Genomic DNA, 27,318 nt, shown 5'->3' on the forward strand with positions numbered 1-27,318 from the left:
AACAGCACCAGCACCATGTGAATACACTGAATGTAAATGTGCTCAAGAAAAGGGCCAAAGATAAGATAAGATAAGATAAGATAAGATAAGATAAGATAAGATAAGATAAGATAAGATAAGATAAGATAAGATAAGATAAGATAAGATAAGATAAGATAAGATAAGATAAGATAAGATAAGATAAGATAAGATAAAACTTTATTAATCCCGAAGGAAATTCTTGTGCCAGAGGTATCAAGTTACATTAAATGCAGTTAAGTACAGAGTATAAGAGTATAAGTGTCACTATAATCCAAAATAAGAGTACAGTACGCAGTATGAGCACAATATATGATACATGGATACAAATATGGAGATGTAAGGTGCTAAGTAAACAAAGAGGTTTGTTGTTCAATCTGTGTGTGATGTTGGAAGCTGGTCTGTCCTGGCCTAATCCTGCAGTTTACGTCTAACCTGGTAGTCTATACAAGAAGGGACAGAGTCGCCTGTATCTCCTAAGGAGACTCAGGTCCTTTAACGTCTGCCAGACCATGCTGCAGATGTTTTACCACTTCTAGGCTGTAGTGTGCTGGGGCAGCAGGAGGAAGACGGCCGACACCAACAGACTCAACAAGCTCATTAGGAAGGCTGGCTCGGTACTGGGAGTGGAGCTGGAGTCTGTGGTGGAGGTGATGGAGAGGAGTATACTGAGGAAACTCCTCAGTATTCGTAACAACACGTCTCACCCCCTGCATGACACACTGCTGTCCTACAGGAGCACATTCAGCGGTAGACTGAGACTACCAAGGAGCAGCACAGAACACCACAGGAGGTCCTTCCTGCCAGTGGCCATCAGACTGTATAACTCCTCCCCTTGCTGTAGGGAGAGGAGCTAGATAATCATGTCAGGCATCACTGTCATTGGTCACTGGTCTATATTTATGTTTACTTAGCACCTTATATCTCCATATTTGTATCCATGTATCATATATTGTGCTCATACTGCGTACTGTACTCTGACTTACTCTGTACTTAACTGCATTTAATGTAACTTGATACCTCTGGCACAAGAATTTCCTTCAAGATTAATAAAGTTTTATCTTATCTTATCTTATCTTATCTTATCTTATCTTATCTTATCTTATCTTATCTTATCTTATACACCAGCCATATAGACACAAGTGTAACTACTGTCTGCCATGGATTCCACAAAGCGTGCACATCAGTCACAACAGCTGGATCTGTTCTTGTGGTGTGGGATGTGTTGGTTCTCCACTGTCTGCTCCCTGAACATTACAATGGATTAATTCAGCAGAACACGCTGACTGTTCCATCTCCATTCATCTATCTCTGTTTTTATGTCCTTTATAAATGACAGTGCGCCTAAACTGATCTAATTGGTCAGTCAAAACCAATATATGTGCAGAATAGCCCCATTCATTGTGAAAGTGGAATCTCAGGGCTATTTATTGGCATAAAGAGAGATGACAGCAAACGTCTTTGAGTTCAAATGTCTATTAGAGAGAGAATTAAATACTATATAATACTATACTTTAAATCAATTAACAGTCACAGTGAAAACTATTTAAATATAATTGCAATGCAAGACCTCTGTGTTTTAAATTACCATTAACACCACCTACACTGATATCTGTTCTTATTGGAAGACCTCTTGTTTATTAGACAGAAACCAGTGAAACCAGTTGAGAGTGACTCTGTAATTAAGTTGTCTAATTTCCATATGAATCACTTGCTAACAAGCAATAACAATGAAAGCTATCAAACTATGTTTCCAAGCTCGTGTCTGAAGCCTTCAGAGGCTCAATAGGCAGCAGATCTTTAGAACAAAACCCTTTAGGATGGAGTCATCACCCCCCACTCTGTGGGGCCGACGCCATGTTTTCATTTGAGACTTTTTGTATTTTATTTATTTATTTCCCTCCGAGCGAGGGTACACGTAGTTGCCGCGTGTCTCTGAAGTCATTACTGCCGCCTCGCAGATCTTTAACCGATTTGTCATGGTGTATTTTTGACTTTAAAATGTCTAAGCGATGAGTTCTATCATCCCAGCACCACCCACTCTGTGTCACCTTCAGCATTCATCAGACATCCAGCATGACGTCAGGGTTCCTCGCTTTCTGTCTGCCTCTTAAATAAATGCGAGATCCCAAATCTCTATCGTTTACAATAATGAACCTTATAAACAGGTCATGTGCTATGTGACCCCCATTAAGTTGCACTAGAATGACTTTTTTGTTCCAAGTGCAAGATTAAGACATTAGAGGGTGATGGCTGTGGCAAATATGTTCATTTTAGACTAAGAGCAGGAAAAAAAAATCACAGTTCACAGCATTCAATGCCCTGCAAGCCATTTTGTGTGTGATTCTCTACTAAGCAAATTGCCAAAATCATTCACTGAGAGCTTGCTGCCAATTATCAGGAAAAAACAAGGAAGCTTTGCTGAGAAATTCAACACAGCTAATCTCATCTGCCTTAAAAAGGGCTGCCCATGTTTGATGTCCTTTATCAACGCTGATCCACTGTTCATACAGAAAACTACATTTCTAAACATAGAGCAAATCTGCAGGCCTGTCAAAGAATAAAAATTAGTTACGAGATTACATGCCACCATGTTGGAGGCGTGACAGCAAAGGTAAATACTGCACTGCTGTTAATTTCTCCTTCCTAGTCAAATAGAATGAACAGCTTTCACTGATGCACAAATATTGGACATTCTTTTTAGTCAATACAATTTCCATTGGTTTTACTCATCCAATATAGTGTCTTATTAAAAAAATAAGTGACAAATAACATTCTGTAAAGTGGTGTTTTTAGTGTATTGTACTTACAGGACCAGGAGGACCAGGAGGGCCAACATCACCCTGAAAATATGATGACAAAAACAAAATGTCAATGACTGTAAGAGGACAAAGATGGAATGCAGGGGAGAAACTACTTCCAGGAACAACCTGCAGAAGGTAAGATGTGTTAGATTCTGGAACAACAACAAAGACGGCAAAAACACGACAAACACTGGTAAACTCAAGTGATGGCAGAGGAATTATACTTGGATGCTGCTTTCATGTGCATCATGAATACTGAATACTCCCGTCGTGTTCACCTTTTCTGTTGGGTTAATTGGTTGCTCAAGGGGACCCAAGTCAGGCATATTGTGAAGTAAGGCATGTGGGGTGTAACAATTTCACCATACATAATTTACAAGCTATAACTTACTTTGCATTTGTGCATATACAGTAAAAAGACATAAAAAACACACCAAGAGAACACAAGCTGCAGCTGTGGCTTACACAGACCTCTGAAAATTACAGAATCTTTAGAGGAGTTTTCTTGTCTGTCTTGACCTGGACCAAATACACACAAACAATGGTTTACTTAAACAAGTCACACATCTCATCTGTGGTATGGCCCACAGGATGGCAACAGAAATATCTCCATTTGATTCCTACGTGATGAATCCTGCTGACTTTATGATTGGATGGCTTATCGTGAAATATGGTACACACTCTTGACTTCCTCGAGCACCACCAGCAGGACAAAGTTTTCATTTATCAGGTAAAATTTGTCAACATCTACTGGATGGATGCGACTTGTGTACAGTCAGTCAGCCATGTTGTTGATATTTAAGCTTTCCTTCAGCAACAGCCCGAGGTTGACATGTATGCCAAGGGGGAAATGCCTTGATAATATGAATCAAGGAGCCCATCGGCTGTTTTCTGATGACTTAACCTCTAGGGTAATGGCCAGTATTTTGCAACTTCTAACGTAGCTGACAGAAAAAGGGCTTATTTTGTATTATTTTAGGGTATTTGCTTGATGAATTTCCAGTTTTCCTCTACACAGACAACTGAGGAGCAAGCAAAGTCCACTACAAAACAGAAACCAGACAGTGTCAGTACCTTGGAAACCGCTCTCTGGGTTTTTTTTTAAAAAACATACTTAGCAGGTGACTGAATGAACTTCTTTCTGTTTCCCTCACCACAGACCAACCAATCATGACAACACACCATAGGAGAGTGGTACACAGGAATCACAATGAGCAGCAGTCTGAAAAACTTTGAAAACTAAAGGAAAGTAGCCGGTGCAGCCAGTCATTACAACTACAACCTTCTCGTACTGCTATAGTCCCTCACAGGAGGCTAATTGCTGCGCACCACTGTGTTTCAGCCACAACTGCAGCTTGAAGCCTGGCTGTGTGATCTCAGCCACCTCTAACAGCAGCATAAGCCTTCCTTTCCTTTGAATTTGGTTTTTAATGGCAATATAAATTCAAAATACCTACAAGAATTCAGAAACCAATCGCCTATTAAATACTGGGTTTGACTTCCCACAGCGCTGAAAGGAGGTTTTACTGGGAAAAAAAAACTTTGCAGATGGCGCTGCCTGCAGAAACAATAACACCTCTCCTCTGACAGATGGCCCAATTTTCCTTAAAGATTCCACTGAAACCTTTTTTTTTTCTGCTAAGTGACAGATAAAGAGACATACAGAGGTATATAGAGAAAAGACATTAAGGGCAAAATTCTTGGTTCTTCGCAGGAGGTTTCTCCTGCAAAGCGTCACTTGGACAAAATTATACAAACATGTACAAGCACAAAAAGATACACACACAACCTGTCGATGGTAAGAAAATCAGGGGAATCGCACTCGCAGAAGCAAACAACAGCAACTAGAAAAAAACAAGAAATAATCACCTGCAGATTCATTATCTGCTGCAAGATGATTTTAAAGACCCTTGGAGGATAAACAGACCTTAAGAAAATAACTCCAAAGGTTTAGCCTCTGAATTCTGGTATAACATACCAATTAAATGGCTTGAACTGCATCACCTCCTCCCTGTACACACACACACACACACGCTGAGTTTCAGGGAGCACAAACAGAGGGAATCATCCTGTGTGACACTTGACATTGATGTGACTTACTTTTTGTCCTTTCATCCCGCTGGTCCCATCGGCACCTGACTGACCCTGTGGGAGGAGGCCTTGGTTAATGACTTTGTAACAGCAACATCGTAAATGTCACTGCAGGGAAAATACGTACAGGATCGCCTCTCTCTCCTTTCTCCCCCGGGATTCCAGACTCACCCTTCTCCCCCTGTATGTGAACAGAGCAAGATAACTGACAGTGACTGACAGCAGAGGGAGGCTGGAAACACAGAAAGCTCTGAGAGTGAAACTTCAGGCAAGGACAGTTGCTTTTAAATAAGTTATCAGAAAACACATGCAGTGCTGTTTCATCTCAAACTACAGTAGTTTGCAATTATGGTGGGGAAAAATAAAATAAAAAAAATAAACCCATGCCCAACAGTATTATGTGAGTCTAGCAGGATAATAAAAACCTAAGCCCCTGTTGCACTGCAGCAACACACCCACATTTCAATGTAAAAAATCATTCCCTTGTCTGCCAATAGATGGCACTTCATGACTGCTACTGAGCTGTCCTTAGAGTATTCTAGCTGGATTTCTTGTTGTTATGTGAAGCACACTCTAAGTAAACATAACTGTAAGACAAATGCACTTACATCCTGGTCAAGACAGACAATAAGTAACTAATTTGCAGAGAACTACCGGTACTCACTGTCTTGTTTAGAAAATTGTATGCTTTTAACACATTCTTATGACTTTTTTTATGCTCTTATTGCTCATCAACCATCAGCAGCTACAGAAAAGTGGCAAATATTAAACCAAAGCTCACCTATGACACTATTTTCCCCCCTATTACAACCAGAAACTCATTCAAGACAGGACAAAAATAGACGGTTCATTAAAGATTGTTGTTTTGTATGACATGTGCGCAGATTTAGAGGGATTGTGTTGTGCATGTGACATTGCAGAGCATCTGTTTAGCAATCTGAGGAAGACATCTGAAAAAGGTTCCAGCATATTTGCATACTTTGTGGCGCCGGGACTCTAACAGACAATAATTGCCATTCAGCCTCAGCCCCTCCCCCTGTTCCTTCCACTGGCTAATGACAGACACTGCAATGCCATTCATTTAATGAGATATAGTCACTGTTTCCTCATCCAAATTAGGAGCTGTTATTAAGTCAGTAGACTGCTGCCATGTATGAACAGATGGATTGTCTTATTAATATTTCAGGCAGGGAGGGAGGGGCTATAGTGGCAAAAAAAACCTGACTTGGAGCGCTAATTGAATTCTGTACGGCGTTATCAACCACATGGAAGTTTGTGATTTTAATTATCTCACCAAAAACTCCATAACATGTTGTCATGCTATCTGTCACAGGCCTTTTCTTTAAAAAAATGGGCCACTTGCTGTACAGTATATTCAAATATGTTATACTGTACTCAGAAAGAGTTTGCTGACTAACTCACAACTGAAAAGTTGGTTCATGTAATGTGAGAAATTCTATCGTTATCTTTGTTAGATCTCCATGGAGGATCATTCAAAGTTAATTTACTGGCAAAGGGGGTTTGTAACAAGCCAATAAACCTTTCAAATGAGATTAACGGCAGCACGGCCAGTATTTATGTAGATTATCGTGTATTTACACAATGAGAAATCCCAGTGTGTACAGGACGGGGAGCTGCTCCACCTGAGGGTGTCTATGGGTGATATGTTGACTTTGAGTCATCAAATTGCAATTAAGACCGTCTACACCCCCCCCCCCCCTTCTCTCCGTCAATAACTGCAGCGCTCTGTCAGAGCCCATTCGACACTGTCAGTGGGAGACGCAGTTATGAAGATGTAATTCATGAGATAAAACATTCACACACTGGTGAGTGAGTGAGTGAGTGAGTGAGTGAGTGAGAGGGGGGCTCAGCTCACACAGATGTTACACAAGATGCAGTTTAGTCTCTAACTTGCGTCTATTTTGTCCAAGCTAAAAAATGCACAAGGAAAAGGCAGCGAGAAGTAAAGAGGATCCCCGACGCTGCTTAATTATTTCTGCTCATGAAAACTGTTACTTTGCATTCCTCTCAGAGATGTGTTAGTTTATCTGCTCTGCCTTATCCTTCTTAGTTGTCCTTTAAATGCACGGATATACTTGTTTCATTACACCAGATTAAAATGTGAAGGCATTCTTACAGACATGCTGCTCTTGTCATCCGCAGAAGGCATAAATGTATAATGATAAAGGAAAGACATATCTGTAATGTAGGGGCATGACTGATTTATGGCAAGGGCAAGGCATGGCATTCACATTTAATGTTAGAATTAAGAGCACAGAAACAATATTGTCTGAACTAACATGTGCATGAACAAAAGGTCATAAAATGAACACTTTAATCACAACGTTAAATTCAATCTAATCTAATAATGGGCATGTTTAACTCTGCCTTCTATTAGTATGCATTTTAAAGTCACCGTGAGCTTACACAACTTCTTTATGCTAAACTGTGGTCTGTTATTATTCCACATCAATACACATAAACACATACACATACACATTTTTTGTTTATATTTTTTGCCAGGGGGCACCTCGAGGGCTAGGAGAGGAAATCAGTCCCATAGACCACCATGGTTATTTGTCAAGAATGTTTCTATAATATAATCATCTGTAATTAAGGCATGACCGTCTGACTGACAGAGGCGTGCTCTTTCAGATCACGAGGTGTCTGCTTACGTGACAGCTCGTCCACCTCAGCTCCACTCAGGCGGTGCCAACATGGCAGCGGCCAGAGCCTCCCATCCTCAAATCCATGTCCATCTTTTTAGTCTATGATTGAAACCCTTTTACCACTGCAACTGCAAATATGTCAAGCCACAGTTTCAGATCCACTTTCCTTTCTGTCAAGCATTGTTTAAAGACACTAGACTGAATAAACGCACAGATCAGAGAATACTCCTATACTACTGTCAGGTTAACCTTTGATTGTCATTTTATTTGACACAGTAGACCCATGTATCCATTATGTCTCTGCCTATGATATTACATTTCCATTCCCATTTATTTTGAGGTATAATAAGTGTGTCCTCAGATAGAAAACTTTCTTTTTCAAGGTTGTCCAGCTGACACCTCTCCTTCCTCTGGGCAGAGGGAGCAGGAGGAATTCTACAGCCCGAGCTGACACCACAGCAACCGACGCACCTATACATCAAATGAACAGCTGCGGTCGAGAGGTTGTCCACTACACAATAGCTTTCACTCTCAGCATGATCACAAGTAGGCCACTGGAGGCTGGTTGGGTGGGTGGGTGTTTGGGGGTTTGTGAAGGAAGCAGGTTGCAACAAAGACAGTGGGAGGCCCGGTAGAGGTCTATGTGTGACTGTTTTTTTACGCTGCATATCTCATGTGCCTCTGGTGAGCTACAGCACCCCTGGGATTCATAAAAATGATTGCAAACCCTTTTTGCAAAAGCACTGTATGTAATGGCCATCTGTCTGTTTGGAGTGTGAGCACTGAGTCACGCTGTGCGGCGCTGCAGGAGGTGCAGGGTGGGAACAGCTATTTAACTTGCACAGCAGACAGGCTACAATTGACTGAAAGGTGCCATTTCCGACGAGCTTGATCTGAATTAAAAAAAAAAAACAAAATAAATCACACTTAAGGATAGTGCAGACTCTGCTTCTGGTCTCACACACACACACATGTCTGACATGTCTGTGCTGGCTTCTTGGGACCAGAAACGTGGCACGTCTTTATACAGTCACTGCTGAGCAGATGATTAAACTCCTCGCCTGTTTGGAGAGCTGCTACAATGAACGCTGCTCTGTCATCTTGACAATTCACACTTGCTGGGAGTGCAGGTAGAGGTCGGTTTATCAAACTTGTAGACAGCACAAATCTACTTTAAATGCCACATGTCAGTACTTTGTTTAGTGATGAACAATGTTTGGAGCGGTACCTTGACACTTGCTTCGTCACACGTTCCTGGGGTACCCTGCAAAAAAGACAGTTACATCAACAGCCTTGTAAACAGTATATGATATTCACAATGTAAGCATTGTAACCCCTCCTTGACCCCCCACCCTTTTTTTAAAAAAATGACAGGTTTACTTAGAAATATTCCCTTTTGCAGCAGTGGCCTCTTGTATTTTATGTTCTAACCTTTGCACCGATGTTTACTCTCATAAAGACATGCCTGGACCCCAGCAGTCTATAGATAATCTTTGAGGGTGTCTTTGTTGTGCGCCTTTCAGAGACTCCCTTGTTGTTGTGAAATGCTAATTTGACTTTGAAAAATAACCGCTGCCCCCCCTCAACTGCACGCTGTGTCCTGCTGCCAATGGACAAGAGAGAGTGATGCCCTGGAGTGTGTTTTGAATAGATGATTTTGCCCCTGAGATCTACCTCAGCAAAAACAGGTGACTCATAAATGCCAATACCAGCGGATGGAGGCAAATCTGGCACATGCGAAGGGTATCATCAGGACATTGCCATTTAGAAATGTCACACCTTCTCCATCCTGCCTTTCTTTTCTGCAACGACTTTGTGTCCTACAACTTTATGAGTTATTAAGGAAGCAGGAGATACATACGGGAGGGGCTTAACAATGAGTAGCTCAATTATAGTGAAGATAATTGAACCTGAGGATTGGTGATGGAAGCAGAAGAGAATCCTTCTTGATTTCTGGATGAGATAAAATAAGACAAACCTTATGTCCTGATCAAAGGAGCAATCGTGCATGAAAATAATTGGACACCCAAAGCATCTGAGCTACATGATGCCTAAACGCTAAACGTTTGTCTTGACATCAGAGCAGTTAAGAGTCTGACAAGCTGTCTTCTTTAACGCATTGTGGTGTTTGTGCCCTTTAGTGTGTGGGTCACTACACAAACACACAAACTGCGTCTGCAATTGCTTTGGCCGCCTCAGGAAAAGTCCATAATTCAAGGAGTCAATGGGCCTTCAAGACAGACTTGTCCTACTCATCAATACAAACATTCTCAAGTGCTACCTTAATATAGCCCTTGTGGTTTTGTGCTTAATATATGTCCTGTCTGGAGTAGTTTGGCAGTATGGGAGAAGATTTTGAACAGATCAAGACAGCATGAAATTAGTTAACTTAGATGCTTTATCAGAAAGAAGGTAAACCTACTCCTGTAATTGGGAACTTTTGTACAAATGTCCAGTTTTAGTCACATTTGACTTAAAATAAAATGTATGTAGGTTAACTGAAATTTAAGGGCAAACTAAAAGGGCAAATTCTGAGACTGAGAATTCAAAATCATGCTAACCAGCTGGCTTGCATCACTGAGTAGCCCACAAGATGGGCAAATTCCTTAATGTTAACCTTTTGCTAACCACATTGACAAGCAGGTAGTAAACTGTGAATGTACCAACCACTAAAAAGCAGTATTATAGAGAGAGTCAAGTTTTTAGTCCAGCATGGACTCATGCTCAACCTCAAGCATCAGGCACATGAGTGGCTGGAGGCCTGAGAACTGTATTTATTTTTTATTGCAAGGATGTGTCAAAACTTGAAATTATGTAGTTCTCTACAGCAGATTTATTTATTTTTTTATAAAAATGAGAAAGTATTTGCTGCACAAGAGAGTGTTTATGCATTATTGCACTTACAGGAAGGCCTCTGGCTCCAGGCTCCCCTGTCTTCCCCCTCCGTCCCTGTGGAAGGAACAACAAAAAAGACTAAGATGAGTGAATGTGCAACAACAGGTGTGGCTGGGCTTGCATGCTGCCAACAATTAAGGCTAGACAGCAACTCCTGTCTTCCAGTCTCTAATTTGCTTTTAATTAACAACAAGAAAACAGCTTAATTGCTGCACCCCGTGTGGCCCACTACTCTTTGTTCCCTCCTCTGGTTTACTGCCTCCTTTCCAGCTGTGCGAGTCCCTCAGTGCATCAATCAACCCAAGGAGTGCATACAGTACAGCAGCAAACAGGCCATGCCAGGGCTGTCCAGCAGTTGCAAAAATGAGGTCAGAGAGAAGCGGCTGTTTCAGACCACTCTCTCTCTTTTTTTTTGACATTTTGTGAATTACAAAATGTCTCAGTGCTGAAAGTGTGTGAGATTTGAAAAGCTGGCATCTTAATGGGATGTAATGCTATCTGAAGCAAACCAAAGTTGGTATAATTTACATCAAGAGGGTTTATGTCCTTGTGAGAAAAGAGGATAAAGCTCTGTGGATATCCGCACAGCCATCCACTGGCAGAGCATCACTGGCTCTGTGTTAAGGACTGCCTGGAATTAGCTGGCTTTCACAGACCCCAGACCGATATATAAAAATCAACTCAATTAGGAGATGGTGTAATGCTCTGAATTCACTGTATAGCAGCATAATCAACAGCAAAAGTCTGAGACAATGCAGATATCTGTAATATGATTAATTCTTTCTAGTAGAGTTTCATCATCTGAGACAATTGCTATATTGAAACAGTGAGTTTCTCTCCACTACTGTATGTGTCACATAAAAACCTCTTCCTCCCTCCACTGGGTTAGTTGCTGTGTAGATCTGCACAGTGAGAAAGCTGCTGAAAGAAGAAGTTGAGAATCACAAAGCGACGCCCCCGACTCTTCATACTGACACTCTGTGTGCGCACACTTTGATTAACTGGGTCGAATTTGACGTACGTTTGCCTGCAACAAAGACAAAGGGAGGAAGCTCACTAAGATCGCTTTTAATCACCTGTCTGCGTGTGCAATCATGTTCACATCCTGCGTATGTGTGTTGTCCTGTTTGTAGTCCACAGATTACAGGATTATGAAAAGAGGAGAAGCTAATATGTAGTACTGTAAATATTAACCTTAATAATGACACAATGGGTTCCAATGTGTGCCTCCTCGCAGGAAATGCATGCATTCCTCTGTTGGTGCTGTTTGATGTACCAACAAAGCCTTGGCCAGCATCCATTTGATCATCTGTGTCAATGTAACTCCAGGGCTATTGTGTACATGCATCAATGTGAGCAAGAATGCTATGCGCCGAGATGGAAGGAGTCAAATTACTTTGATGTGTAGGAATAGCATTTTTAAATGACTGAAGATGATATTATCTGGAGCCTTCAGAATGGCAGTATTCAGCCAGTGTACATGCATCAGGATGCAGCTATATGCAGACTCAAAGCTGACTCCTGTCTGAAAGGTCTATTTCTCAAAAGACAGCCTTTTGAGGGTGGATGACGTTATATTTTTTTTTCCTCTTTCACTGATAATGAATAGGCTGACACTGAATCGTTGCTACGCTTGCAAAAAGAGCAGACTGTTTGTTCTAGCCTCAGTCCTCGCTGCTGCCCTTTCCCCTCTCAACACAACAACAAAAGCAGATTGCACAGATAAGTAATTTAGCTAATGAATATTTCATACACCATTATTCCAAGTAGGTCATGAATTATGCAGTTTTCAAAATTATTTGTCCACATTTGCCCTTAAAATCTCTTTTAACTCTCATGTACGTATTAATTTTATGTCCATGTATTTGCATTTTATTATCTAAATAAACAGGGACACTCTAGATGTCTAAATGATGATTTGAGATTAAGCTGATATTAGCAAACGAAGGCCTCAGACTTATCTGCACAGGTATCTACAAGTTATTAGTTTTCTATTGTTTTGAGGTGCTGTTGTCTATCACTTTCAGGCTCATAGGCTCCTGGTGATGAGTTGTTCAGTTCGGTGGATTATATTGTGTTACGCTAAGAGAAGCTTCTAATATTTTGTCAGCCCTCTTTGCTATAAACAGGATGAACACAGCAGTTGGTATTAGCTGTGTGTATCTGATTCAGTCGTGTGCAAACAATTTCAGTTAGGCATGTCGACGCTGGAAATCCATGTTGGACTTTTCCTATTTTGATAACATATTCATTCAATATTTATGAACTCCAGCCGCTCAGACAGTCATTTTCACAATAAAGCGATCTATTAAAATGACTACATGAGGTGACCTTGGGGTTAGACTGGCACTTTCCCATCCCGAGGAACTGTGGTTAGCGCACCATCCCGAGAAAATCTGTGCACAGTGACAAGAAATAATTAGTCCGGAGCACAGCTGTCATCACCGTTTGCACTCAGTTGACTCTCCAAACTGAAACACCTGCCAGTGATGCAAGGAGATAACTGCGTCCAAGGGGCCATACTGACCCTGGGATGCTGAGATAATCAAGATCCCAGCGCCTACTGTGGTGTCCATGAGCAAAAAAAAAAAAATACTACAACAGTGGCAGAGAGTGTAGCCTTCAGCACAGGTGTGAAGTTTTTCAAGTAAACATTTCACAGTAATCTTGTACACTAAAAACTATCCTTGATAGCAAACGTTTTATTCCATTTGTGTAAGAAAAGACTGAACATCAGCATCACAATCCCCTTCCAAAGTAGGAATGGCGGTTTGTATATGCAACAGAAGGAGGATTAACCCTAACACACCCAGAAAAATAGCCATACATTACCAAAAATCACTCAGTCATCATCATAATGTGTTCTGTATTCAAATCATGACTTATCTCGTTTAAGATTATCTAACTGCTCATTTCCCAATGCAAATCCTCTGCTTTGAGTACAAAGCTTTATTCTAATTCTGTATTTCTCTTTTTTAAACAAAAATGTTGCAGTGGGTTGACATGTCAGAAGAAATGTCAGAGGTGAACAGCAGTCCAAAACCAAAGCAGTATCTAGGCAACGAGGATGAAGCAAAAAGAAAACTGAGGGTTTTAGATTTCAACAAAAAGACAGAAAGAAAGAAAAATGGGCAACAATGTGAAAAAGACACCTCTAGAAATGTGACAACACATGTTTACAGTTTTAAAAAGGAAAACTACTCCTGTATGCCACAGTAAAATAAATCAACAGAGCAACCAGCAGGGTCTGTGGATCTCTTCTCCCAGCTAAGCCAACCTCAACTTTCTCATTTCCTTTTGTGTACATCTCCTCGTCCCTCTCTCTTGTCCTCAGCTTTCCTTGTCATCTCTCCTTCCTTCTCCTGTCTCCTGTCACTCGCCCCGTTTTCTCCCTCACCCAACTTCCCAGCGCCTGTTGGATCACCCTGGCAATCTCTGTTGCTATGCAACGCTCAGTGTCCTATAAATTTGACAACATCCTAGTGCTTGATTATTATTTGAGCGCTGCAGTGTGAAGCCCTCCTTCAGGTCATTGCAGTAGATTGGAAGGAGGGAGAGACAGAGGAAGGCAAGGGAGGAAATGAGGGATGAGAAGGAGGGAAGGAGGTGGAGAGAGATGAAGGGATTGCAGAGAAGAGAGGAGGAAGATACTTTAAAGTAAATGAAAGACTGCTTGGCAGAACCAAACACACATCCCCATGTACTATTTATCTGTTCCACTCCAACCAAACCAGCAAACCACATAAGAGAAGTGTGAAAAGCGCACCACGTTAACTACTAAATAATGGTGGCTAGCCATGGTGCTGGAGTGGCCACACATTCGAGTTGAAAGGAAGCAGCCTCAGAAGAAGACTGACAGCTTACTTTCCCACTTAATCCAGGTGGATCCAAGCCTTGACTGGCTTCAACTCTGCTATGAGTTTGTAAGGTGTAAAAGGACAGCACCAACACAGGGCCCAGCTCAGTCCCGCAACACAAACATCTATCTGAGAGCAAAGTCAACAGCGACAGTGACACACAGCAGAGACACTCCTTTATGATGACTCTATAATCCTTATCCCAAATGTCAACATGTTCCCTGAGACGTTTCTATGTCCCTCTGCACATCCTGGGATAACACAGTAGTATAAAACAGAGAATGTGTCGCATTTTTAGCAATAAAGCAGATATACCATCAAAAAGCCACATAATCCACCTGACAAATGACCCTGTCAAGAGGGGTGAGTAGATAAGCTGGAGCAGCCTCCTGAAATGAACACCACAGGACCAAACCTAACGCACGGCACAGAGGGACAAAATGATGGGCAGCTCTTCACTTTATATGCAGGGATAGTGATCAGAAGGTAAAACAATTTGCTTTCATTTCAATATTTGACATTTCAAACACAAAAAATCTCATCTCAGTGTGCCTCTCCATGTTAGAAGATTAAAGCCACCGGGGCCTGCAAACATTTAAATTCATTTTCTACTCAATTACAAATCCATGCATGCACTCTATTGACATCCAAATTGAAAGGGTTATAAATAAGTAGGAGCAATAAGTTGGGGTTGGGATCTAGGAGACCTGTTATTCGTGCCATATTCTGTCAGCCAAGATGTCATCACACATACGGGAAAGATTAGATCAGACTTCAGACGAATGCCAAAATGACATATATGATCATGCAGTGCAGTATAAAGACAGACCACAAAGCGCACAGCAGGAGGGGCAGTTGTTTGTATTCAGTGTGGATTTTTCTCTTTTCTTTCATTTTCTGTGATGTTAGTAGTTCTGTGCATTTGGCTTTAAAGTTTGCCATGCACCTGCTGCATTTGGCTTTGAACCAGCTAATCATCAGAAAGCGTCCCCCTGTTTTTCATTCATCTGCATGGCTTACTTTAAAAAAAAATCAGAACTTTAATGTCCTGAAGGGGAAACTATGTGACATTACAGCCAAGTTAGTCTGCGACAACGTTATGTAGCTCATGGGAGAGATGACCTTTTCTTTGACTGGAAAACTTGCATGCCACTCCCTCTCTTTCTGCCTGAGCTGACCCATCTCCCTCTGGGGACATGTACTCAGGCCACCTGAGCCTTCTGTCTAACTACTAAGTTAAACAGGAACTGAATGTTCCTGTTAAATCCCAAATCTGTAAAGAAAATGAAATGAACTGTCTGAATATTCACAGGTTCAATTAACAACCCAAGGAACAATCAATGGGTTATATGTGGTTTGATGTGATGTGAAGACATCCACAAAGGACACACAGAGGGGATGTTTACATGCTTCATGGACAGACAAACACTAATAAGAGAAGGTTTGCCACAAAAAGCCTGTCACAGTATTGATTCCCACATATATGCATTGCAGAGAGAGTTGATTAAGCCCACCTTAAATACTCATTTATTCAGTAATTTATTCGGAAATGTCATCCATTCCTCTGGTAAATATTTTGCAATAAGAACAAACAATAATCTGCAATGAAAAACAGCATAAAATAGGCACAAAGCAGATTCTGAAACATTTCACTATATTTTGCTCAGCTGTGAAGCACTCCAAAGTCATTTTCTCTTGTAAAAGAAAACCATTTTTTTTAAACACAAAGCAACAAAGTGAAGTTATATACAAGGTGCTTGTTCAGTGCAATTCTTCATTTTACAGCAAAAGAATGATCAAATAGGCCTATTCTCAACTTCACTTTCATTGATAATACTCACATGCTTACATACACTTGCATCAGCCCAGCTGCTACTGGGCGTTAGTTTCAAAATTCAAAGTATCAGCTGGAAATAGGGACAAATATTCAGTGAATCTGCACCAGCTAGGCAGCTCGGTGTGCAGCAGATGTCACAATCTTCACCAAACCCTGTTTTTTTACTGTCAAATCAGCTTCTGAGGTAAATATTGATTACGATTCTTGCTTGAAATGTCACAAAAGACGCTGCAGAGAATGAGGCTTCACCTGATTTTTTTTTTTTTTATTACGGATCCAATTAAATTTCCTTCTTCCCTACCCTTGCTGGATGCCATCATAGGACACTGCACAAGCTCAAAAAATGCCTGGGCACTGAAGCTTGCAGAGATCTCTTGCACTTGGTAAAAGCCTCAATAAAATAGGATTTGTTCCAGTTGTTTACTGAGGGTTAAGAGGAGCGGCCGGGGCAGGAAGAGAACGGCAAAGCCGACAGCTGCCTGGCAGGGGCTCAAATGCAGCTTAGCATTTTTCACCATTCTGACTGGCACACAATGCTCTCTTTAACTCCCGGCCATCTAAATATTCAGGGACGTATAAAGAGATGGCTGACACTGCAGCCGACTTAAGAGGCAGCTCAGCTGGCCAAGATTGCACCTATAGTCTCTTGGCTAAAGCTTTCCATGAAGGCTTTCCTCACAGAGACTCAATCATAGACCACATGTAACTAAATGGTTATTTGTACAAGCACCACTAGATGGCAAACTAGTTTCACCACAGATTTGGTGCATGGTGGGGGGACAGAGCCAATGAGGAAACTGTAAGTTCTCTCTGAGAGAGGATGGATGTCCTCACTGCATGAATGTATGATGTGTGTTGGGTAACATCCCTAATTAGGCAGTCTGGCAATTAGGCACTGAATACCATAAAGGAGATTTTCAGTGGAGGGCTTACAACGATGAGAGAAGAAGGAAAGAGACGAGAGAAAGAAGCTGTATAAGAGCGAGAGAGAGAGAGAGAGCGACAATAATTCTCATACCGCATTATGCCTCTTTTCAGCTGCCACACAATGCAAAGGGACACAGGTGGCATTACAAGAGTACCCAGTCACAGAGCGCAGCATATCATTGGGTAAAATAACCATTAGAGAGCTATTTCCACAAACATCCAACTCCTCACCAACACAGGGTGGAAACACCAGAGCCCAAGGCAAACAGGAAATGCAGACTGTAGATGTCTATGGAAACTAAGCCGTGGAAGTCCCGAGGGAGCCACAGAACAGCTTTTTACAACAGCAACGTTTGTAGCACGTCTTCAGCTATGAGTTTTAAGACCTCATTGACTTTAACAACTCAAAAGGAGAGGAAAGAGGGCTGGTGATATCATCTGAATTTGCATCTTCATGTGGTGAAGAAAGGATGATAAATCTATATTTAACTGTGAGCTCAATTCCCACCGATCAGCTGAATGTCTGCACAGTTTTTCCACGCAAGCTGGGTGCCTATCGAGTTTGGCTCCTCGCTAGGCCGGCGTTCCCTTTTCGATGTTCTCATCTCCTAATGGAAGCTGTTATTAGTCTTGGCTCTTTCACAATTTCACAGTCTCATCTGGACTTTTGGCCGTATTATTCATCCGGAGCAGATTGCCCCAATCCTATGTTTACTGATACTGAGTGTTTCATTAATGCATTATCCAACAAGTGAATAGGAGAGGTTGAAAATCTACTTTGAATAAACCCTGGTTCATTTTACAAACCAAATATTTGAGGTCAGAGAGAATACACTGTGCAAAGATCCACAGGGCGCTCTCTCTGGGTACTGTAGCCCTCAGCGAGTCTTATGCTTCATATCACTCACCACGCATAACAGATTACACTAAGGTTCCCCCACACCACCATCTGTACAATATCAGGCCACTGTCAAAGCGCTGCTCCCTGGCATGCCATTAAACTGGACACAGATGAATGTATCTAAATTGGTTGCAGGCAGGATGAGTGTGTGGAGAATCAGAATATGGATGGCAGGCTGTAACACTGTGCTGTAAGTGATGCAGCCTCCCACTACCACGCCTCTGTGTTCTGCAGTGTTCAGGGCTACATCTCCTCCCCGATCCAGCCTCCTTTCCCGTTGCACTCCTAGCTCTCCGTGTCCTCCTCCCTCCCTTTGGCCGACTTGGCCGAAACGCCTGACACAGACAGAGCTTACTCGAGGTCGTGCTTCAAATCCAAGCATCCTGGAACAAAAATACCCCATTGAAAGGTATTTACATCCTATGTCTCCTCCTTAAAATGGCCTAAAATGTCAGGAGAGTGTCTTCGTCCTTTGTCAGACTGTTTGGAGCCAGAGAAATCCCATTGTTTGGATGACTAAAGCCGTGGTGTTGAATATGCAGTCATTGAGGCCAGTCACCTCCTGCCCACAGACATACCTCTGTGAGTCAGGCGAATTGTGTTCATCTGACCCTGTTTGATACACGACACTCCGGTAGCACTGCTGTGACCTGGCAGACATTTAAACAACATTTAAAAATGTTGTGGAAGCATTAGACACAGGCTATGGTTGTAGCAGGTCCTGATGAATTTGCACACAAGAGCGACAGGGAGGCATACATGGCCTTTGGTGTCCCCACTGTGTGGTGCTGCTCTATCTCCAGAAAAAAAGTCGTAAGGTTGTAGATGTGTGAATGAGGGCCAACTATAGCAAGAATATGCTCAGAGGATATGTTGACCTACATTACCCCTTGTTGAACATCAGCTTTTCACACCTATACATACACACACCGGCTTATGGACACACACAAACACACATACACAATAACTATAAAAGCCAGTGAACAAGGTGCAATCAAAGTGGCCCTCTCAAAGTCTTGCCCCCTGTATTCGTCCCTGTAATTAATTGGGCAATTAATGTGTGTTTATTCTGGACACCCATGGACGTAGCCAAATTGGGGCTCTCTGGGAAAGACGAGAGTCAGACAGATAAATCAAAGCACCGTGCATCTGTCCTTGCATGTGCCAAACGCTTCCCCCGTAACCCTCCTCTTTCCCAACAGGGCCCAAATGTGAGACCTTTTCATAGCCAATCAGGTCAAATCTTTGTTTCATCCGTTCTCCCAATGCACTTGACATTGACAAGATTAATTGCCTTGTGCACTGGGCAAACGTGTTACCTCCTGGTGTAGTACAGGTGTCAGAAGTGTGGCTCTCTGAATTTCCTCAGTATGAATTTAGACAGACCAGAGAAGAAGAATAACCTATTCCATTTTGTCCCACAAAGGGTTAATGAATCCCCCCTCCCCCTGCTTGTAAAATCACACAGGGTGTAAATCTTGCCATAAAATCTCAGCTGTGAGCCCTGCTGACCTGTAAATTCTACTCTCTGTGTTACTCTCTGCCATTGAAGCTTCGACGGGTTGGGGCCAAAACTGTAACTACATAGCTACATCACGCTACTGTGTTTAAAGACACACGCCATCAATATGATCACCAACTGTGTCTTAATATACCACAGGCAGTCGTTTTACAATAGGGTGGAATTCAGTCACACTACATTTAACAGACATAAACGTAAATCTCTGCATAACTGTCTCATTCCAGTTTGTAATGATTTGCAACATAAATTGACTAAAAATGTAGAAAAAAATGCCAAGATGACAATCTTTGCAGAAAAGAGATGCTTCAATTAAACTCATGCACGCTAATATTAAGCCATGAGACTGAACAAAACATCTAAAAGCATGCTACATAAAAAAAGAAGAGATAAATCACACATAAGATCAAATGTGACAATACAGCACAATTCCAATGGGTCTCCCACTTATAAATGTAAGAGACTGTAATTAAAATTAAAAATGTACCATATCACTTCACTGTGCACTGAACCGGACAACAAATAAAACAAGGCTCCAATCAAGTGGCTGCTGTAATTTTCATGTATTTACTGTATCACCCAAATCAGCGGCAGCCTCCCATGGAGAACTTCTGGCAGGAAGGCTGGTATTCTCACCAGGGACTCGTTACTTAATAATCTCGCACCGCAGGTGCTCTGGTAGAGGTCAATAGTCTGTTACAGTTGCTGTTCATGTCTGCCTCCACCTATGGAGCAAGAAACCGCTGCCAAATATGTTTCAGTCCACACAAACTGAGCCATTACTCCTTCCCCATCACTGTCACTGCCTGCTTTGGTCTCTGCAGACACACAGACTGATCAAAAAGGAACCCTAGCTGAGTCCATTAGATATAACATGAATATTATATATATATATATATATATGTGTGTGTGGTGGTTCAATGATCTTAAAACAACATTTTCCCTGATCTGAAGAGGAGTAGCATCTGAATTCCAGCTGCAGCATGCATTTACTTCTCAGAGAATGGCGTACGTTTTTAAATTAGGTTAAATGACAAAAGCAATCAACTGTGCTATGAGGATACATAGGTTTAGTTTAAAGTAGATGAATGTTACTGTATCTAATCTGACACTAATGCTTTGACCTCTTGCCCCCACATGAAGCCATCTTTAAGAAAGCTCCAGCAGAACCACGCTGGTGCCCAGTTAAAATCTTGAGCTGAGTGAAAACGCCTGACAGTTTAGGAGGAAAACGACATAAGTGCAAGATTGTATTCACTTGTCTGGGACAAAACATTTGACCTGTAATTTGCATCCAGCATATAGACACCCTTTGAGACATGTGTCAGCGCAAGGGTGACGAGGAAAATATGGAAAAATGTGCCCGTGCATTTGGTCAGGACTTACACACAGCTGTCTCAGTCATTCAGCGCATGGGTCTGAATGGAAAATGTAAACACCACTATCACTTCCAAAAGACAGCAATTATCTCCCTCTTTCGTAGAAATGGAGGAACAGTCCAGTTGCCAAGCAGACAAGACAGATGATCCTTTCTACTGTTATGACAGATTATATCCATGCCCCTTTAAAGAGCCCACACAGCTGTTGTTGTTATTACTTATATTGTCTACAGTTTTTTTTTTACAAAAGTGAAACTGAACTGAAAAGCGTTTTTTGAACTACAATCACTGAAGTGCATTGATCTGAGACTGTGCTATCACATGATCTGAAGTGATGACAGCTCCTGAATGATGTGAAAGCAGACAAAGAATCGTATTCTTCTTCTTTTTTTGTAATCTTCATTGCTGTATTTTTAAAGGAAAGAAATTGTCTTTCTGTCCAGCAACAGACTGCCGAACATTATGTCTACACCAAAGTTGTTCTCTAGTTTCGTTTGACTTCCGGCATAAGGATCACATAACTGGCAAGTCTCATGACTTCACTGATATGCAATAACTGGTACAGTAATCTAAGGCCTCCACACTGCTGCATGTCTGCAGTCACAGGACACATTAAACCCACTTTTAGAGGAACCTTGTGCAACGTATGTACGGTCAACATGTCTCTGTGAAAACCATGAGTATAAAAACATACAAGAGAGTAAAATTAAACACAAAATAACATAATTATTTAATCTGTTAGACACTAATTAGTGACCACAGGAAGAGAATAGGGTTAATAAACTGCCCTGGCCTATCTTACAGCTCCACCATCAAATCTCTGGCTGGATTCTTTTATCAGTAGTATTGATGTGGCCCATCATACTTTTTAGTGAGAAACGATTCCTCCCAGATTAAAAGTCTCCCTTTTAATGGCTTTTTCCTCCACTACATCATCTTGTGTAGGCCTGGCTAACATCTAGGCTTTTTCACCTTTATTGGGAGTTTTGTCCCCTCTTATCTTCTTGACATATGAGGCAGGTATCTCGTGTGGCACTGTGTCATCCACACACATCCCCAACTGACGTACACAGAAAAATCTGTCTGTGAGGAACAGAAGCTGTTTCATGAAGGAGAGACACATTCAGAAGCCATTCAATTGAGGATGACACCTGATGCTGGCAGATTAAACAAATCCCCACACCTTGTGCAGAATACAAGACATCTAAATGCTTATTACTCAGCCACCTATCCATATATTTTCCAGCAAGGTCTGTCTCTAAATAAAACAGCTACATAAATAAACAAGTAACTAGATTTGAATATATAAATGAATGAATAAACCAGTAAGAGGATCTTCAGTGCATAATTCATTTGAAGAGGGAACACATCTGTAGACAGAACAGTTGCAACGTTCTTCCTCCTCCAGGGCTTACGGGAATTTCATCATCTCTTCACTAGCACAGCTACTGTATGTCTAATAGAAACAAACACTGTGCACTGTATGTCTGTCAGACGTGTGCATTCTTCTAAGAGACAAGGAAACCTTGACACAGCAGAGGCCCTCAGTTCATTAAAGGATGTTTTAAATGCTTTGTGCTTAAATTACGCATGCTCTGCAAAATGCATTAAAGAATAGAATGCAATGTTTATCAATAGAGAAAATCAGTGAATAAAGACATACTTTCACAGTATTGCTAAAATATTTAATTAGAACAAATTCATGTGCCTTGATGACATCTTCACCAAAGAATCCACACGACATTCACCAGTGACTTCAGTTAATACTTATTTTTCTATGCAGGTAGTACTGTATACAGCTAATACTACTTAATGTGGTATTACACATGGATTAAAACACCAAGACCCACCTTGAAATAGGGGATTAATTTATTAATCCAGCGAAACCTACTGCATTGCTCAGGCATGAACCTATGTATGCCTTGAACGCACTTCTAAACCAGTGCCAAGTACCAAAGCAGGGCATGCTAGGAAAACTTGGCACAACATGAATAAGCCATGCTTGCTGTAGCATTAAAGAGGGAGTGAGCATACACACAGAGTGTAGGTTGTATATTTGAAATATGAAATGATATAATTTTGTACATTTGTGATGCTTTTTGACACCAACGTGTACTGTAAGCATACAAGACCTGATTATACGGCCTCTCATATTCGGTGATGGCTGTCAGGCTGGCGTGTCTGTTGTGCATGACACCAAATTCTTAGCTTACAAATAACCACATTGAATACCTTTTAAAGTGCATGTCTTTCACCTCCTCAACCTGTGTAGGACACAGCCAGTTTAAATTGACAACACAGGGCTTAGCACATCATTACAGAGTCGATGAATATTTTAGCACTCCACAGTCAGCAAGGGGGACATATCCTTTCTCTTTTACTGGTCCTCCCTGTCTTCGTTTTTGATCTGCTATAATGTGCTGTTGAATCCCAAAGTCCTACTCTTTGCCCGCCATTCTGTGTCAATGCCATTCATAATAGATAGGACCAAGGCATTCACATTAACATTAATGGCAATGTGTAATGTGGGGGCAATACATTCCCATACATTTCCAGTCATGGTTGGACTGGCCCTTACCTCCACCCTGACAAACCTAACTAGGAATCTTGATTTTACCTTATTACCTTGATGGATATCAAGGTAATAAGATAAAATCAGGATTCTGTGAACGTTAGACACGGGGTCACAGAAGGGTGCGGTGTGACTGCCCTTGATATCCTGTCTTGCATATGTTACTTGGAGCTTCAGAGAAGGATCAGTGCAAATAGCATCATTCCTCTTCTCTGCACTACGATGTCCTCCACATCTCCTTGAAGTAAATCTGGATGGCTTAGAGTGGTCGTATTTTCCTCAACAATAAATTGAAGTAGACAGTTTGAGAGATGGTCCAGCTTGAATCTGAGGCTTTGTGAAAGCTTTCCTCTCCTGGCTATTCTATGAAGGTTGTAGAGTGGTCAGCCTATATCAAGATATTCTGCATCATCTTGTGCAGCAGGCTTTACAGCTCATAGTAAAACCAATAATCTGCAGGCGTGGACAAAAGTTGCTAATTGGGTGAGAGCCTCTTGCTGTATCAGCTGGCCACTAGCTAGCCCCTGATAATGATACATGTCCACCTTCCTAAAATAGGCTGTCAAACTGCAGAAACACAGGTTGGTCAACAGCTTGGACTCCATGTGACTGCTGGAGCTAAGAATAAGCAGAAACCTTAGCACATTAACAGTCACCATGAAGTCAGCCAGCCATCAAAGACTAGGTATTAATAGATCAGAACTGTGTCTTCAGCAACAACAACAGCAGAAAGTCTGGAATTGCCACTTTAAAGCCCTATGGCAGTTTTACCTACAAAATCTTCAAAGAAATAACTAGTGGAAAAATTATTATGGGAACATATGAAACCAAGAAGCTGCAACATCAAACACAACTGACTTTCTATTTCTTCTAACTCAATTATGATTGAAAGATTGATCATAAAACTGCAGTGCAGAAGAAAAGTGCACACCATAATTGATGCCTTTGACACTCAGGCCCATTGACGCTCAGTCCCTACTTGAGTCAGGTAAGTTATAAAACAACACTGCGACTAATGAGGTGTAGAGACACAAAGCGAGAAAAAAAACTGCATCATCCTCTGAGCTCACTTTTGTTGACAATCAACACTTCCCCTCACAACAGATTACCTCATGCTTCGTGGGAAATGATCCATTGAGGAACAACACAGCCGATGATGGGTCGTAAATTGTGGGAAGAAGTTTTGATCGTATTCACACACAGAAGGGTGGAATTTTTGAGATGCTTGAGTCCAGATGTCTCGAGTGTTGTGCATCATGTTAGCTTAATCTGAAAAGAACATTTGCCTGACCTACTTATGGGTGCACTGCAGCTCAACCTGCTATATATTTTATATTTTGCTGCAGTGGAGCCAAATATCTTCCAAAAAAACAGCATAAAAGCACAAACAAAAATTTTTTTTGTGGCATAAAGGTAGTCACAACAAGATGAACACTAAAGGGACACTCTCTCCACCTGTGCCTGCACACAGCCTTTCAGCTGCGGTGTCAACAAAAAGCTACATTCTTGCAATCTTCAAACAACCATAATTATTTTTTTTTTACTGATTACGAATATCACAACATTGCACATACATTAGACAGTATAAAACAGGAAGCCAATCATTTCACACAACATTCTTCTCCTCTTCTAACCTCTGCAGCATCCCTTTGCTACAATAAAACACAAACACCTCTGAGGTAGCAACCTTCACCAAAAACAATTTGAATCATGCAATAAGACATGCCTGCTTGGATTTTTTGTAAATGTTTGTCTTGGAAAATAAGCTTAGGTCAGAGCCATGTCCCTATATACTGGACTGATAATGGATACAGCTGGATCAATCTCCATCTGTACATTTCCTATTAACTGTGTGTTTTTAATTCACAATCATGCACTAAAGACACCCTTTCATCGCCTGATGCTTGTATTCCTACTCAGAGTTATTTCAATTAGAGGTGATAGAGAAACATGTTATGATACAGAGTCGGTCACCGTCACTGTCTCCTCCTAAATCAAGCTGGCCTTTGAGGAAACCGAATACTGTCCACCACGGTCACCCTGTGGGACTCTACCATGTGTGCTGCCAGTCATACTGTGAGTGTGTGTGACCTCTTGACCATGGAGCCCATTCATTAATTGTCATACAACAAGCCGGCACCACCCCTTCTCTCTCTCTCTTTCTCTCTCTCTTGCTTTTTGTAAGGCCTTTGCAATCCCCTTGCCACACATCATTTTTGCAGCAACAACAACAACAACAGCAGCCTCTCAGCTGCTGTTTGGCCTTTCCTCAGGCCAGGTCCTCTCAGTCAGTATGCAACCACCAGCCAGGCCACACAACTGATGAACTGTTTCTGTTTACTCACCCTTTTGCCCTCTTTGCCGGGTTCCCCCGGCTGACCTGGCACTCCAGCCAATCCCTACGGAAAGGACATGTATCACCGTGAACAGGCTATTACATTTGGCATTGCAGAAAGATATGAGAACTTGCTTCCTTGTAAAAACTGATGCAGACAGATGTTTGTGCCAAATGTTCCGAGTAGACCGTCTGCACTGTTAGAAACCGCATGAATGAATATAAAGGAGGACATTCAGCGGAAGATTTCATTCTTACTCATGAACAACTTCTAGGTGACTTCTCCACTATCCTACTATCCTTTTAATAGGCAATTTGCAGCCTCAGTTGATCAGCGCTTCATTCCATTATTGTACAAAGTATCTTGATAAGAAACTATTATCAGGTTAATCAAGGTATATGCTGAGTCGTGATTCTGTTGTGCGGTTTCTTATGCAAGGATAAGCTTATGGTGCTTCGGTAATTGCTTGTTGAGCCCAGTAGATGTGGCAGATGTGTCCGACAAGAATAACAAATGAATATTAGATTGACAAAAATGTGGTGAGTATTAATTATTTTACCTTCTCTCCTTTGTCACCTGGAGGGCCCTTAAAGCAGCAAATAGAACACAATTAGACAAAAGCAGAGTTCAGAATATTTCAGAGGAAATAGTATTGATTCAAAGTACCTGATCTCCTTTGAGACACTTGTCATCAGCCTAAGATTCAAACAAAACAAAATCATTAATATGACAAAGTAACATAACATACTAGTTACAGGAAAGTAACACAATTGGTCATGAGGTTATTATCCTTGACCGCTATGACCTGAAGAGGCATTAGGGCATGACTATTACAACTGCCCAGACACCCTGCCGGCCACTGTCAAGAAAGGGCAGACAGAGTCGTCTCTGCACCAGGCCATAGAATGAACACAAGGCTGCATACGACATCTCAGCTTTCAAATACGAGCCAGATAATTGGTGTCCTTTTTCAATTGGCATCCAAAAGTCAAAGACTGTTGACTTTTCTTGGAAACAGGTGCAGAAATGGACACTACCAACAAAGGTCTGACGTGTTAGTCAGACACCTCATGCAACGTCACAAAATAAAAAAATACATGAGGGGGGGGGGGTGATTTTTTTTTGTTTCTTGAACCACCACCACCAGCAGCAGCAGCAGTATCAATAAAAACAGAGACAAATCTGACCTGTGACACCCTAAATAAAATATGTCTAAGCCTCCCTGCAGTTGTTTGGCTAATAAATCAATTATTCATGAGCAATGGTACAATGGTCTTTAGTTGGATTGTGAGCACTGAGTTTTGACCTTGGGTTACAAGCAATGCAAATCGACCAGCAGCATGCCTGAACTTTAACAAGTTCCTGCCAGCATGCTCTGCTCAAAATCACCAACCAATTTACTGGCATAATGTGAGAAAGTTTGCTAAAAAAAATGTTTGGTTGTCAGGGAGAGACTGTTGCCCTGCTTGTCCTTTTTTAAATGTAAAATTATCATTAGAGACTAGCTAATGAA

General features: G+C 41.5%; 1 protein-coding gene across 3 annotated transcripts in view; it reads right to left on the reverse strand.

Annotated features, from left to right (window-relative positions):
- LOC114447156 (collagen alpha-1(XIX) chain) overlaps nucleotides 1-27,318 on the reverse strand; it is an 86,631-nt gene that overhangs the window by 31,667 nt on the left and 27,646 nt on the right. For all 3 annotated transcript variants that reach the window (XM_028423268.1, XM_028423267.1, XM_028423269.1), the window contains 8 exons: nucleotides 26,472-26,501; nucleotides 26,365-26,391; nucleotides 25,815-25,868; nucleotides 10,487-10,531; nucleotides 8,811-8,846; nucleotides 5,041-5,094; nucleotides 4,923-4,967; nucleotides 2,829-2,861 (listed from right to left, as the gene is read on the reverse strand). In XM_028423268.1, coding sequence (XP_028279069.1) covers nucleotides 2,829-2,861; nucleotides 4,923-4,967; nucleotides 5,041-5,094; nucleotides 8,811-8,846; nucleotides 10,487-10,531; nucleotides 25,815-25,868; nucleotides 26,365-26,391; nucleotides 26,472-26,501 — 324 coding nt within the window. The remainder of the gene's footprint in view (nucleotides 1-2,828; nucleotides 2,862-4,922; nucleotides 4,968-5,040; nucleotides 5,095-8,810; nucleotides 8,847-10,486; nucleotides 10,532-25,814; nucleotides 25,869-26,364; nucleotides 26,392-26,471; nucleotides 26,502-27,318) is intronic.

This window comes from Parambassis ranga, chromosome 15 (assembly GCF_900634625.1).
Source record: "Parambassis ranga chromosome 15, fParRan2.1, whole genome shotgun sequence".
Classification (NCBI taxonomy): domain Eukaryota; kingdom Metazoa; phylum Chordata; class Actinopteri; family Ambassidae; genus Parambassis; species Parambassis ranga.